The sequence below is a fragment of the Rhodamnia argentea genome, chromosome 1 (assembly GCF_020921035.1).
Source record: "Rhodamnia argentea isolate NSW1041297 chromosome 1, ASM2092103v1, whole genome shotgun sequence".
Taxonomy (NCBI): domain Eukaryota; kingdom Viridiplantae; phylum Streptophyta; class Magnoliopsida; order Myrtales; family Myrtaceae; genus Rhodamnia; species Rhodamnia argentea.
The window spans coordinates 28340752-28353980 of NC_063150.1; the positions used below are offsets into that span (position 1 = coordinate 28340752).

The following is a 13229-nucleotide window of genomic DNA, read 5'->3' on the forward strand; positions in this document are numbered from 1 at the left end:
TGAAATCATGAGACCACCATTGAAAGAACAGAGCACGAGAAGTGCAGAGGTTTGCCGAATGAAGAATACTACATAAGTTTTCTATTCCTCTTATATCGGATGTGATAAACAACAACAGAGCATGCAATCCCGCAAGCAACACTAGCTATGGCTTTCCTCTTCCAACTAGCACAAATCCACTGCAACTCTTCCAACTATTCATCGGCAAACATCATTTAATTCTCGAAGGACAAGGCCTTCCATACCAACAACATGTACTAGTTTAATCCTCAAAGTACTGATAACAACAAAATAAAAAGAAAGAACAAGTGTGTCTTTTGGCAACAAAACTAAATAAAACATATCGCTACTTGTGTCCTCCATTGCTTACAAATTTGTCAATCCACGCTTTCTGAAGATTCGCATTTTTCACCATGAATGCATTTGCAATTTTTTCATTATCTACTAGATAGTCAAATACCGATCCAAGGGTAAGTTCATCATGTCCATCCACTTTCATCACCTCATTGTAGAGTTTAGAGTATTCAGCTTTCATCACCTCATTGGAGATTTTATGGTATTGGGCAGCGGTTTGATTTAATGACTTCATTGCCGATGCCATCTCTCCAATTTGTGTTGAGAGTGTAGCATACTTATCATCCATGTCGGAACATCTTCGTCTTTTGTGAGATCTCTTTTCCGAAGGCACGGTAGATGAAGATGTTTTTGACCCCTTCATCAACTCATCGAAATCATCGCCTAAATCAACAGGAGAGGAGTCAACTTTTGTTACATCAATATCTTTGAACTGCTTAGCAAAGCTTCCGGTGGCCATATCTCTCCCAACCACTAGTGCCATCTCCTCATACATATCAATCATCTTGTTTAGATATTTTTCATGAGTAGGATGAACCTGTCAATAAAGATAATCCATAGAAAGTCAAACAAAATGAAATATTTTCTAAACAGCAAATACAAAAACAAGTTCATACACATCGCAGGAATATAAAGAGGAAAAGCTTGGAAGGTGCTTTGTTATATTCAAGAGCAACCACCATTCAAGAGACTCTGAAAACAAGCCTCTCTCTCAACTCACATCAGCCAAAGGACATTCACGTGTCTCTGTACTCAATTTCCATTTGGTCCGCACAAACATTTTTCTTGTAGAACTATCATTCATTGATCCTCTCTCTCTATCTAAACACCCATCCACCTAGTAAAACATTTATCAAAATCTCCATAATCACACAAAAGATAAACAAATGCAAATGCAAAGTTGCTTCCTAATTCAATCGCAAGAACAGTTTTTTCCATGAAAAGTGATGAAAAAAATTACCGTCACATATTGATCAAATTCATTTTTCCCAGCTATGACCATCTTCAACTTGTCATCCCAATTGAATCCACTCTTGCCACGTACACTTTGAATCGTCTTCCAATTGCTTTTGACAGTCTTCAAATGGTTCTCGACGTGGTCGGGTTCACAACCACCCCCGAATCTCTCATTTATTGTATCAACAACTCGAGCAATTGAAGATGGTTTGAAAATGCTCGAAGGCTTGTTTCCTTTACTAGCTTCATCGGCAAGAATTTCAAGTAGAACACGTTCCATAGGCTTAGACCACCTAAATTGCTTGACCTTCTCATCATTAGCCTTACCTTTACCCTTCATGATAACTACGTAACAACTTTAAACAGCAGAATAAGAAAAAATCTGATGAAAAATAAAAAGTAGCAAATAGTTAAAGATAATCAACATTAAAGAAATGGAAACCACATGTTCTAAAGGAAGCATTCAAAAGAAGCAAAAGGAAAACTATTGGCTTCTTCTCATATTTTGATAATTAATCCACATTGCATGCGCAATCCTATCCCTTTTTGCTGTCCATATCCTATTTTCCTCTTTTTCCTCTCTTTGAGAAAGTTGGACTCTTGCATTTTCTCTTTGAGATTCCACTTGCCTATTCATCTCTTCCATGATAGAGTCGTTGGGATCAAATCCCATAATAAAATTGTGCATGATACAACATGATAAGACAACATCGACCTGTGTTCCAAATGACCAAAAAGGTTCGGAATCCAAAACTCGAAAACGCTTCTTTAAGACTCCAAACGCTCTTTCGACAGTAGTTCTTAGAGATGAATGGCGCAGATTGAATAGTTCCTTCTCATTTTCAGGTGCGCGATCACCGAACTCCTTCAAATGGTATCTAACACCGCGATAGGGAGAGATAATGCCATTTTGGATTCCATAACCAGCATCAGCAAGATAATATTTTCCTACAAGTCATAAATAAGCTGATCACTAAGATACTAAGCTCAATTCAAAGATGACGTATAAGTTACATTTTCTTACCTCTAGGAATGTTCAATCCATCTGGTTTAGAAAGTGCATCAGCTAAAACACGTGAATCATGTGCAAGTGCCCTCCCAACCAGCTAATACATAAGAAAATCTCAAATCAAATGTAACAGCAGCTAATACATTTTGCGTTGTTCCATCCTTCCGACCACGAAATCTTCCTTGAATTTCAAGAGGAACCGATGCACGTACATGAGTTCCATCTATTGCTCCGATACAATCCTAACATAATCAGTATAGTTATTAATCAAATATTAATGAAACTTCTCAAGCAATGTATAAAGATTTATTTTCCAAATTTCATACCTTAAAATATGGATAAAATCTTCGACTATTACTTATCTCGGGAGGAGTGGAATTGCTCGGTTCTTTCATCACATGTTTGTATAATTTCAAAATCGCTTGCAAGACAATTTTGAAGTACCTATGCACAGTTTCTGTTGACCTATGGAATCTTCCCCCAATGACTCTAAACCTCACATTATGTCCAATGATGTGGCAAAATACCAAAACTTGCTCCCTAATAGAAACATTTGCTGTAGAACGCAGCAAATTACTTGCATTGAGTGCCTTGCAAAGCTCTAAAAAAGCATTCGGCGCCATTCGTATTTGATTTATGCAATGGGTATCGCCACCGTATAACACACGATTCATATACAACTCTCTCTCGTAATCTCGATTCACTTGAGGCTCTCTTGGTATGTGGTTATCGGAATGATTATCATCATCCGTAACTAGTGTAATAACCGCCATAACTGCTGCAGCCGCACCCGCTACCACCGCTTGGATTTTGATCATATCCATCTATATTGAAGCACACTGGTCATAAAACCCAAAATGCAAGTGAATACTAGAAGGACAATATCAATCAACCAAACAAAAGTAGCACCGTTTACATAAACAATGAAAGTATTTTCGTCATTTACTCTCTCTCTCCTTTTGAGCATATTTGATATCGGTATCATCTCTCTCCCTCTCCCTCTCTCACGCTCGCTCGTTCTCTTTCTATCTTTGCTTTCCTTTTAACCCAGGTGATCTCTCTTTCACTCTTCTCACAATTCCTATATACTTGGATGACAGTTCTTGATCTATTGCCCCAATTCAATCTTCGATCACACCGTACACGCACCTACAAAACTCAAGAATCAAAACCAAGCGGAACCCATGATTCAATCAATCCGAATTCCACTACAAAACCCAAAGAACTTGCGGAACTAAACTAAAAGGAAGACGAGAACTTGTTCGGTTGAGAGAGGAACGAGGGTAAAAAGGCAAAAACATATTGGATGGTTAGACTGAACCGAGGATAGCAATCCTTATGAATCAGCTCGCTTTTGCTTTTGAACAATTTCCCTCCTCTTTCCTTTTTCTTTCTTTGTTCAACTCTCATACTCAAACACCTGTGTTTCCAAGATGAATCGACTTCATCATCTTTGCATGTAACATATCTCAGAACACAAATCACTCATTCAGAGTGAATGACAGACATCATTAACAATCCAACTATATTAAAGCGAATCGATCAACATCAACATGTAACCCCGTACCACAGAGAGACTTAACGGAACGGACTAAAATAGAGGCTGATATACATATACCTGGAAAATGGGCAACTTACCAATGGAGGTCTCAGACAAGCATCATACTAACTCAATTTGAAGATTTTACCGGACAATAAAGCGGACATGTCTCGGTTTAGACGCATGAGACTCCCACAGGCACTAATATGAAAGAACATTTCTCAAATTCGTGGACTGACTTCACTCAAGAAAATCAACAAACACATGGTGACCGGGTCAAACGGAGGATATAGATGCAATGTCCAAGGACCCATTCAGATCCAGAATTTCATAGTCAAATCCGAGTATGTTTAGGTTACTAGTTGATGCTTAATCAGAATTGACTTTCACACAAACTTCAATCACAACCCCGGACCTAAGCTTACCAAAATAGAGCAGAGCGAGACTGAACCGAGGCTTCTTCGGAACTTCGATCGAGCAAAGCGAGACGATGGTTAGGGCTCGCGGTGAGCTTCGAACCGTGGACGATGGGATGCTCCCTTAGGTTGCTCGATTCGGTAGAGGAATTGAGGACGGCACAAATCTGAAGCTAAAAATGGAAAGATCGCACGAGAGGGGGTGTGGGTATACGATAGGGCAATGTGAGGATGAGAGGGTGAATGAAAGTTTGGAAAATGATTTCCCCATTTTTACGGATGGAAATTGTTTTCCTTACTTTTAGAAGGTTTTTTCTGTTGACCAGAAAATATTTTCCGTTGACCACTCATTTTTTGCCCCCCAAACACCGGAAATTAGGGAAAATGTTTTCCAGAAAAACATTTTCCGTGAAACAAACGGAGCCTAAATATTAGCTTCAATTTCCATTGAAAATCATCATATCTCACTTCTTTTTTTCTTTTCTTGTAATCAAATAATTATTTTTACTCATGTTTGGAAATTTTGTGTCATCGGATTATTTGATTATCCCTTCATAGGAATGTTTATCAGGCAATGGAATAACGCTAACTATTGTGTGTTGCAATACTACTCTGGCAATGGACGTCTAGATGTTCGAAACGGAAGAAGAATGATTAATTTGACACGATTTCGTTGTCTATGATTGGATGGTTTGAACTTGCTCAGAATCACACACGCCCATGAACAAATTACGTGCATGTGCATGTCGTCGTGAGAGGGCCTGCTTGTTTCCGGACTAAGTATCGGTACTCATAAAGATTGAATCATTGAATTTGGTGGAATTGGGAGGGTATGACATATTTCCCCAATGCAGACCTTCTATTGAACAAGTGCAGAGTGACTGAAATGTAATGAACAAAATTTATAATTATGAAATAGAAAACATTCAGGCTCTCGTAGCTCAGTTGGTTAGAGCACCCGTTTAGTAAGCGGGAGGTCTTGAGTTCGACTCTCAACGAGAGCATTCCATTTTTTTTTTGCTTGAGTTTCCTTGAAAGCTAGTATCGCTCGATCTACTTCCCCTAGGCGGCTATCCACACATTTGAAGAGAACCGGAATCGATCCCTTCATCCTGATCCGGGTATTTTGGGGCAAGCCAACAAGGCCGATACATCGCCTTGAGAGGTAGGGGTTCCACAACCCATGCTCAATATCCTGATCGGGTTCGTTTCGCGACATCAAAATGATGATTTACAGACCACTCCAAGACAGAGTAGACCTGTAACCGGTAGAAGTACGAAGCTTCGAGCTCAAGCTTGGCATTATTATTAGCTCGACTCGACTCGATTACTTCTCTTAAGTGGGTCAATACAGCTTGTTTCAGAGGTAGAATTATAACCTCGCCCAGCAAAACTCCACTAGTATTGAGAAGATTTAACATAGCTGCCCAATCTCGTGCCTGCATAAAGATCAGGCAAACATGAAAAGGAACATGGTTGCAATAGTAATCACAAGATAATATAGCCAACAAAAGGATAATGTTCAATCTATAATCGCAAGATAATTTTCGTTGTCCAATTATAACTGGTTTTGCTTCTTCTTCTTTTTCCCTCTTTCTTTGGTAAAGCAGCTTGATTCCGTGCTATATAGATCGCTGAGAAAACTCCAGTTGACAACTATCTCTAAGAATACATTAGAGGTTTGATTCATGTAACTTCGTTTAAGTTCTTGAAAGACAATGCCATTAGGCTTCTTTCATTCATCTAATTTGGCCGACTTCTTGCAGAAAACTAAGATTGGGATAACTGTAAATAGTCTCCGGAGGAAAGGTGTATCGACGCAGATTGCTCGGCTTGCCAACAACATCGTCGTGTATCTAGTGATATATTTTAGTTCTATCAATACTCATTGATTTCGTAGCTTGGGACACTCGCACTTAATGTCCGTGTGCTGCAACATGAAGCAACTATACTACTCTTTCTCCTCCTCCTCATAAATCTGGTATTTTTTTTTTTTTAATTGCGGGGGATGGAAGGCTATGGTCGAAGAAATCTGTCCCAGCACAAAGGATATTGCTGGTAATAGCATTGCTGCGCAAACTTCTTGTAACTTGGTTGTCCTTCATCCATGCGTTTTCTTTCTCAGTTTCCTGAACTTGTCAGCTGAGAATTCTTCTGTGGATCCAAGCAAACTCGGAAAGATTGATTGTACCGATAGACCAACATCACAAAACGGCACCAAGAGAAACACTCCAACGAGGCCAGTGCGATCTTTAGATAAAGTCTCCGTTTTTCCCTCTTTTCGGATGGTAAATATTTCTCAGAACATAGCAATTGGAGTTATGAACTTTCAGTTTATGGGGGTAGTATGGGATCAGTAGTAAGAACGAGAGTGCCAAATATGAACAAGCACCAAGCCACTGCGAAGCCCAATACGTCCGCAACCGTCAACTCGAGGAAAATTCCACCCAGCGGGATCGCGACGTTGAAGTTCGGGAAGGAGAGAATCCTTCAAAACTCAAACAGAATCGTGAGGCGCTGTAGAATATCCGCCGGTCGGCCGATTGCGAGTACTTGTTCATTGTTTCAATCAGGAGATCAACTGCTCCAGTGGAAATTTAAATGCAAAGCCTCCAAGAGGAATTTACCTGAACTTCATCGGCAAGCAGAAACAGGTTAGTTGATTTCACAGGAGGTTCGGTTGTTTTTTGGGACCTAGTACCTAAGTACATAGCAAGTAATCGCTCTGTTCATTCTTTTTGACAGCCAAAGAGGCAGCAGGCAGTGCTGGCTTTGCCTGCCTTCCCAAAGCCAACCGTGCTCAGCTTGCGAGGGGATCGTAACATACCGTCGTGAAATCAATTTTGAGGATGTTTTCCTCAATTTGAAATGTTTGTATGTAGAATTCTTTCCTCTATTTTAGGAATTATTCTTTCCTCGATTTGAGGAATTATTCTTTCCTTAATTTGAGGAATCACTTTCGTATCCATATGTGATTATGTATGTATTTAAACTCATTATGTACATCAATAGCAGAACAAGGAAAATCAAAATTCAAAAGTTTCTTTTACTTCTTTAACTAGCTTACCTCGTGGATGTAGGTTTTAACACTCAGACCGAACCACGTCAACTTAGGTGTGCTTTATTGTTCCTCGTTTATTTTCTATGGCTCTCTCGTATTGATATATTTCGAAGATCCTGATTAGCCTTTCCGTGGTCAATTAATTACAACACCATTTAACGAAGGTAATATCAATATCGTTTCCAAATTTTTGGCTAAAGTACTTTGACTCATTGACCAATAGTATTAATTAATTTTGGTAAAAGGACACCATAAGTGTCAAAATTTATGTATCATGCTCACTTTGGTCCTTAAATTTTTCGCCAGCTCATTTAAGTACTAAATTAGAAAAAAAAAAAAAAGATAATTACTTAAGTGCCAAGGGCGAGATTCCGGCCAAAAACTATACTTGGCATTATAATTAAAATATTTTAGTGACATGTCCTTTATAATTAAAAATCAGTTCATGTGGAAATTTTTTTAAAATTTTTTCAGTCCATGTGGCAAATTTTTTTAAAACATCCAATCTCCAACTTAAAAATAAGCTAAAAATGTTTATAAAAAAAAAAAAGAAAGCAAGAAAAGGGTGTTGCATAGGGATTGCACAGCCCTCGCCGCCGCTGCCTTACCATTGCCGGCAATGGCTCACCAGCCGGACTTCGGCTCCACTCGACCGTCGGCCGCAATTGCCGATCTTAGCTCGGGCGACCACCGCAAAAGGGCTCTCCGCCGCCAGTTGTTCCCAATTTCCAAGAACAAATCCTAGACATCAAAATACGATCGACGACCGCCAACCCGAGTGCGACAGCTCGGTCGCCACCACACCTGAACCCGATCGCCACCGCCTGTCTTCGGCCGATGGCCTGTGACGCTGGTCCTCTCTCCACCATCTCCGACGTCGCCATGCCCGGATCTCCACTAAACCACCATCATCGACAACAAAACATCCCCTCAACCAACACCATCACAGCCGCCACACCCGCCGTCGATCCGCAACCATTGACCACCAATCGACTCGCATTCACGGGCACAAGTAGGACGCAATGAGAGCGAGTCAAGACATATAAAGCGAAGTCAAACTCACTCAAGCATTTTTATGGAGCATTTGGTGGACGCATACAAAAAATGGGAGAAACGGTCATTTTTTATTGCGTCTGGATTCAAGCATACATCTTGGATGAACAATAAACAAGGGGCCGCAGCAAGAATCGTGAAGGAGGTGACATCGATACACGCAAGAGATGGCTGTATCTCGGCTCCCGCTTCCCTATTCCAAAGGGAACAGGGACAACGGAGAAGCAAAGAGCGTCAGTACCCCCACTCAGCTCGGGAACAGCGATCCGAACCTAGATGACTCAAGTCCCAACCGCCGGTTCCGCGACATCCTGTGCCGAGACCCTCAGAAAAATGGTTTGAAGGAAGAGCGAGGGCCTGCAGTCGGTGAGGGTCGCTGAGCGAGCGACCCTTGCTGCTACAAGTTCAACATGTTTTTAACTATCTTTTATTTTAGTTTTTTTACTTATTTTTGAATTTTTTAATATTTTTTAACTTTTAGCTTTTTTATTGCTGATTGGATCCTCTGGCAAGCCACGTAGGATTAGGCTATTAATAAACAGGGAGCTGCTACCATGACAATCGACAAGATCTGTCATTATTTCTAACCTCACGATTTTTCAATTAATGAGCGCTTTATGTAAAACATGCGGTGATGGCGTGTGAATCTACGGTAAGAAATAACCGACGATACTGTTATGAAAGCATTTTCCTAATAAAAAATACCACATAAGATTTTCGGCAAAGCTCACCGGAGTTGGCACTCAAATAATCGTTTTTCAAAAAAATTAATACTTAAGTGATCCAAAAAAAAATTGGCATCGTACACAAGCTTTAGCACTTGTGATGTCATTCGGCCGATTATTTTTGCATGAGCGGAGAGCCACGTGATATGTGAAACGCACATACAAAATGCACCAACTAGAAGATACTGAAAATGCAGTAAAACGGAAGTTTGTCATCTCGCCTCTTCAGGCAGAGAAATTGGTGTTCATCCTTCGACGGCATGATTATTGTCTAATTAGTCTAAGCACAGGTCACAAATTAGCGACAACCAATATTTACAATTTCACGGGCTGGTCAGGATTATGTGCGCGAGAATTATTCCCAACGACGTCGAAGAAATCTACGAAACCGAAGTGGTCAGGAAAGCTCGCCGACGGCTTTGTAGATTTCTTCGACGCATCTCACCATTTGAATCAATACGGAAGCAACGGTCGTGGCGGGGACAATCGAAAGCAGTTCTGTGTCCTCCGACGACGTGGTTTTAAGCAGAATCTTGAGGTTGTCGACTGCGACTTCAGAGTTGTGCAGGTGGAGGCTTGCCGGGGAAGGGTCGGTCATGAGCTTAATGGCCGAGGCGAGCACCGCCAACGCCTTGCTCGATTCCGAAGTTATCTTCACGCATGGTTCCTGAATTCTCTTCTTGAATGCCGGAGGCGCCTGTTCATTTGGAAAAACTTGCGTAAGTCTAATGGAGTCCCACTAAATGCATCGAAGAGAACAGAGCTCCTATCGCTTTTATTAATCTTCTTAGAAATGTTTTATATAGAGAAATGTTTTGGAGTGAACGCAGCAAGTTGAAATTAAGTTTTCCATTCTGCCTTACGCGCGATCGTGCAATAAAGCCGCAACGAAAAACTATTGCTTCTTCATGCCTGACAGCGACGCCGATCATGATAAGGACTCATGCGATATCAGCATCCAGATGAACATTAATATCAAGAATAATATGCATCGTTACTTGGAGGTCAGAATCAAGGTAGCCATTGAGAGCTTCGATTTGGTAAGCGCATCGACGGGCGAGAGCTCCGATCTTCAAGTACCGCTTCCATGGGTGGCGAAACCGGAAGCGCCCGTGTCCCGGTTCCCATCTTGCGAAATTCACCTGCGAATTCACATAACCGTTGTCTTTCTAATAAACAAACAGAACAAGTAGGAACCACATCTCGATTCATCGTATCAGGTAAGAAAAAGACATCAACATTTTTTTAGTACCAAAAGGTGCATGTCGACGCAGGGTGCTGATGCTGCATGGCACTTACAGACTCATAAGGTAAAGTTGAGAGAGACCGAGAGAAATCTCACCAATGATTCCTCCATGGTCTTGGATGTACGAATGCTCTTATAGCCGAGAAGGAATGTCTTTTCACCTGTGGAGAATGTTGGAGTTGGCGAATACTTCGAGGATCCTTGTTTCTCACACTGGGTACGTCCACGTGAGCTTAGAGAAACTGAAGTGTTACCCAACGACATGTGACCCCTGCGCGCGGGATGCGGGGGTTCGGGGGCAGCGCCCCCGACACGGGTGTCCCACTGCCCGGTCAGCGGGCGGGGGTTCGGGGGCAGCAGGAACCCGTATGGTGGAATTAATAGGTTTTAGGTTTTTTAGCCCGTTTTTGGGCATATATATTTTGCTCGGTTTTATCATTATGTAAGTGCGAATTGGCTGTAAACCGGAAAAATATAGTAAAATCTCTTTGCAGGACGTAGCCCTAATTTTGGGGTGAACCTGGGTAATCTCGTGCGTCATTCTAATTTTTCTTGATTCTACGTGTGATCATCTGATTCGATTTCGATAAACCCCTTCAGAGATCACAGCTTTATCTTCATTCACCGATTGGAAATATTCACTTCCAAATCCTGCCAGAAAGTTTCAAGTATTTCACTCTCAATCTCAGCATTTGTGGAATTCACATGTTTGGTGTACACTGTTGATCACTAGTATCTTAAGCTTTCAAATGACCTTCGAGGAAAATGGCGTGCTTTTCCAGGTGCAGGACGATGAGCTTGTGAAGATCTTCACCGGCCCAGACTGGGCAAAGGAAAATGGACACGATTATGCAGGTCGCTCCTCCTATTACGATGGTTGAGAGCCTCTCTTGAGCTAGCTCGAGCAGCTTCTCGACTCGATAGCCCGAGATTGACACCATGCTGAACGTGAGGATGAATATGACGACGCCGTAGTTGTATCTCGCCTTTATCCGGGGAAAGAATCTGGCAAACGTAGCTACTCCAGCTGAAATTATCGATTACTTTACCAACGTAAGATTTCAAGACTAACAATCTCAATTTCATTCTCTAGCCAGATAATCACATGCCCTGGTTTTGCTCGGTTACAGCTTGAATCTAACTGTAACGTGGCTGAGGGAATTATTGTGCCACACTAGTGACAAAATCATACAAACCCCAGATGCTCTAAGACTATATACTCAATTTGTTTGGTTCAGCATTGCAAATGAGCATTGGGGCCCTAAAGTCCCTTGGCCAAATGCAAATAGTGTTTGGTTCATTTTTTGACTCACTTTGGGAAGATGCAATTGCATCTCAAATGCTCTCTAAAGTCACTTAGCCCAAAGTACCTCTGGAGGTACTTTGGGCTAAGGGACTTTGGCGAAATGCAACTAATTTTTTTATTATTTTAATTTTTTCACCTTTGCTTGCCACCGCCTGCTGCCGCCGTTCGCCGGTCCCGGTTGCGGCCGCCGGTCGCCGCCGCCGCCGCCGGTCGCCGCCGGTCGTCGCCGCCGCCGCCCGGTCGCCGGTCGCCGCCCGGTCGCCGCCGCCGGCCGCCGTTCGCCACCGTCGCCGGTCGCTGCCGTCGCCGGTCGCCACGGCCACCGGTCGCCGCCGCCCCTTTTTTTTCAAAAAGAAAAAATATTTTACAAAGTTCATTTTTCACCAAACAACATTTTCGCCAAAGTTGCTTTTTAAATGTGTTTTTAAAATACACTTTACCAAACACTACTTGCATTTTGAAAAAGGCCTTTAGCCCAAAGGTATTTGCATTTTCTCAAAGTCCCTTGGCCAAATGCTGAACCAAACAGGGCCTTAATTTCAAAGTGATCGGACAATGTCGTATCAATTAACTCGTTCGAAAATGAGTCCATTAAGTTGTTCTAGTCTCGTTTGCTTCAACATCCAAAGTATTTTCACCACATCATTATAGATTAAATTTGATAGAAAGATCTTAGTTATATCTAGGATTTCTCTTAGGAATATTGTGCGTACCTAGTAAGAAAACGAGGACCCCAAGGACAATGGGCTCTCCTCCCTGTCCGCAAAAGAGACGCTATATGCTTTGCCCGAACACCTAAAGCACCACCTGAGAATGTTGCAAAACCTCTATTCAGACCTTTGCTTAGGGTGGCACCTGCCAAACAAAAAATTAATTACAATTTGGGATCATGTGGAAAAATTCACGTGACATCCGCTGTTATTTTAAAGTCGATATTGCAGTTTAAACATATTTGCGCATGTGTTGCCCAACAACTGATGGCGTTCCAAGCTTATTGTTCACTTCTAATGGAGAAATCTTTTGTTTTTTCCTTCGTTTTTGGACGAGACATTTTAGATAACACGAGACCTACCAACGGTGAATTCGGAGACGAAGGGGACCGTGAGCAGAGCCCAGATTCCTGAAATCCCGAAGCTGTCGTAGAAGGGCCTCACGTAGTATATGAGGGAGACAAGCGTAAGAGCCAACCCGACTTTGAGCGAGTGGATCACTCTTCTCGGGTCGTCTTGTCCGAGCTTCTTGATGCTCCTCCCGAGGTCGACTGCCTTGTCCTTAGACTTCACGAGGCGTGTCCGGACCCAACTCAACCCTCGAGCTGGCAGCCTCGGTCGTCTCTCCTGAGCTACGGCCTCAATGTCCATTCCCCTTTAAGGGCTCAAGGAAAATGAACTCGATTTGCTTACCATGCGAGCGAGCGAGCGAGAGAGCGAGAGAGAGTTGTGTGGAGGAGGCTTAGTTTGGTGCATCATCCTATGTTGTATTGGAGGACAAAGATTGTCCTTGACAAAGGCGTTTCAATGTGGCTGACTAGGCTTTTTCCTGAATCTCACCTTTTATTTTAT

At 42.1% G+C, this 13229-nt stretch overlaps 2 protein-coding genes, 1 non-coding gene and 1 pseudogene across 3 annotated transcripts; 1 reads left to right on the forward strand and 3 right to left on the reverse strand.

Annotated features, from left to right (window-relative positions):
* Positions 1-346: 346 nt before the first annotated feature.
* On the reverse strand, positions 347-1733 carry LOC115731732 (uncharacterized protein At2g29880-like). The gene is made up of 2 exons (XM_030662405.2): positions 1316-1733; positions 347-892 (listed from the first exon to the last, which is right to left on the reverse strand). The coding sequence occupies exons 1-2, from the start codon at positions 1649-1651 to the stop codon at positions 347-349; spliced, it is 882 nt and encodes a 293-aa protein (XP_030518265.1). The 5' UTR covers positions 1652-1733.
* A 658-nt stretch (positions 1734-2391) lies between these two features.
* On the reverse strand, positions 2392-3198 carry LOC125314797. The gene is made up of 2 exons (XM_048277980.1): positions 2647-3198; positions 2392-2562 (listed from the first exon to the last, which is right to left on the reverse strand). The coding sequence occupies exons 1-2, from the start codon at positions 3142-3144 to the stop codon at positions 2392-2394; spliced, it is 669 nt and encodes a 222-aa protein (XP_048133937.1). The 5' UTR covers positions 3145-3198.
* Positions 3199-5206: 2008 nt separating this feature from the next.
* Positions 5207-5280, forward strand: TRNAT-AGU. Its single transcript has one exon. It is a non-coding gene; the product is annotated as a tRNA-Thr (tRNA).
* A 4232-nt stretch (positions 5281-9512) lies between these two features.
* Positions 9513-13028, reverse strand: LOC125314799 (annotated as a pseudogene).
* Between the last annotated feature and the right edge of the window lie 201 nt (positions 13029-13229).

Bases quoted from the DNA above. Each gene is read 5' to 3' on its own strand.
- LOC115731732 (XM_030662405.2), bottom strand. From the start codon at position 1,651: ATGAAGGGTAAAGGTAAGGCTAATGATGAGAAGGTCAAGCAATTTAGG. The intron at 893-1,315 runs GTAATTTTTTTC...CTTTATTGACAG, and splicing joins AATTTGATCAATATGTGACG to GTTCATCCTACTCATGAAAA.
- LOC125314797 (XM_048277980.1), bottom strand. From the start codon at position 3,144: ATGGATATGATCAAAATCCAAGCGGTGGTAGCGGGTGCGGCTGCAGCA. The intron at 2,563-2,646 runs GTATGAAATTTG...TGATTATGTTAG, and splicing joins GATTTTATCCATATTTTAAG to GATTGTATCGGAGCAATAGA.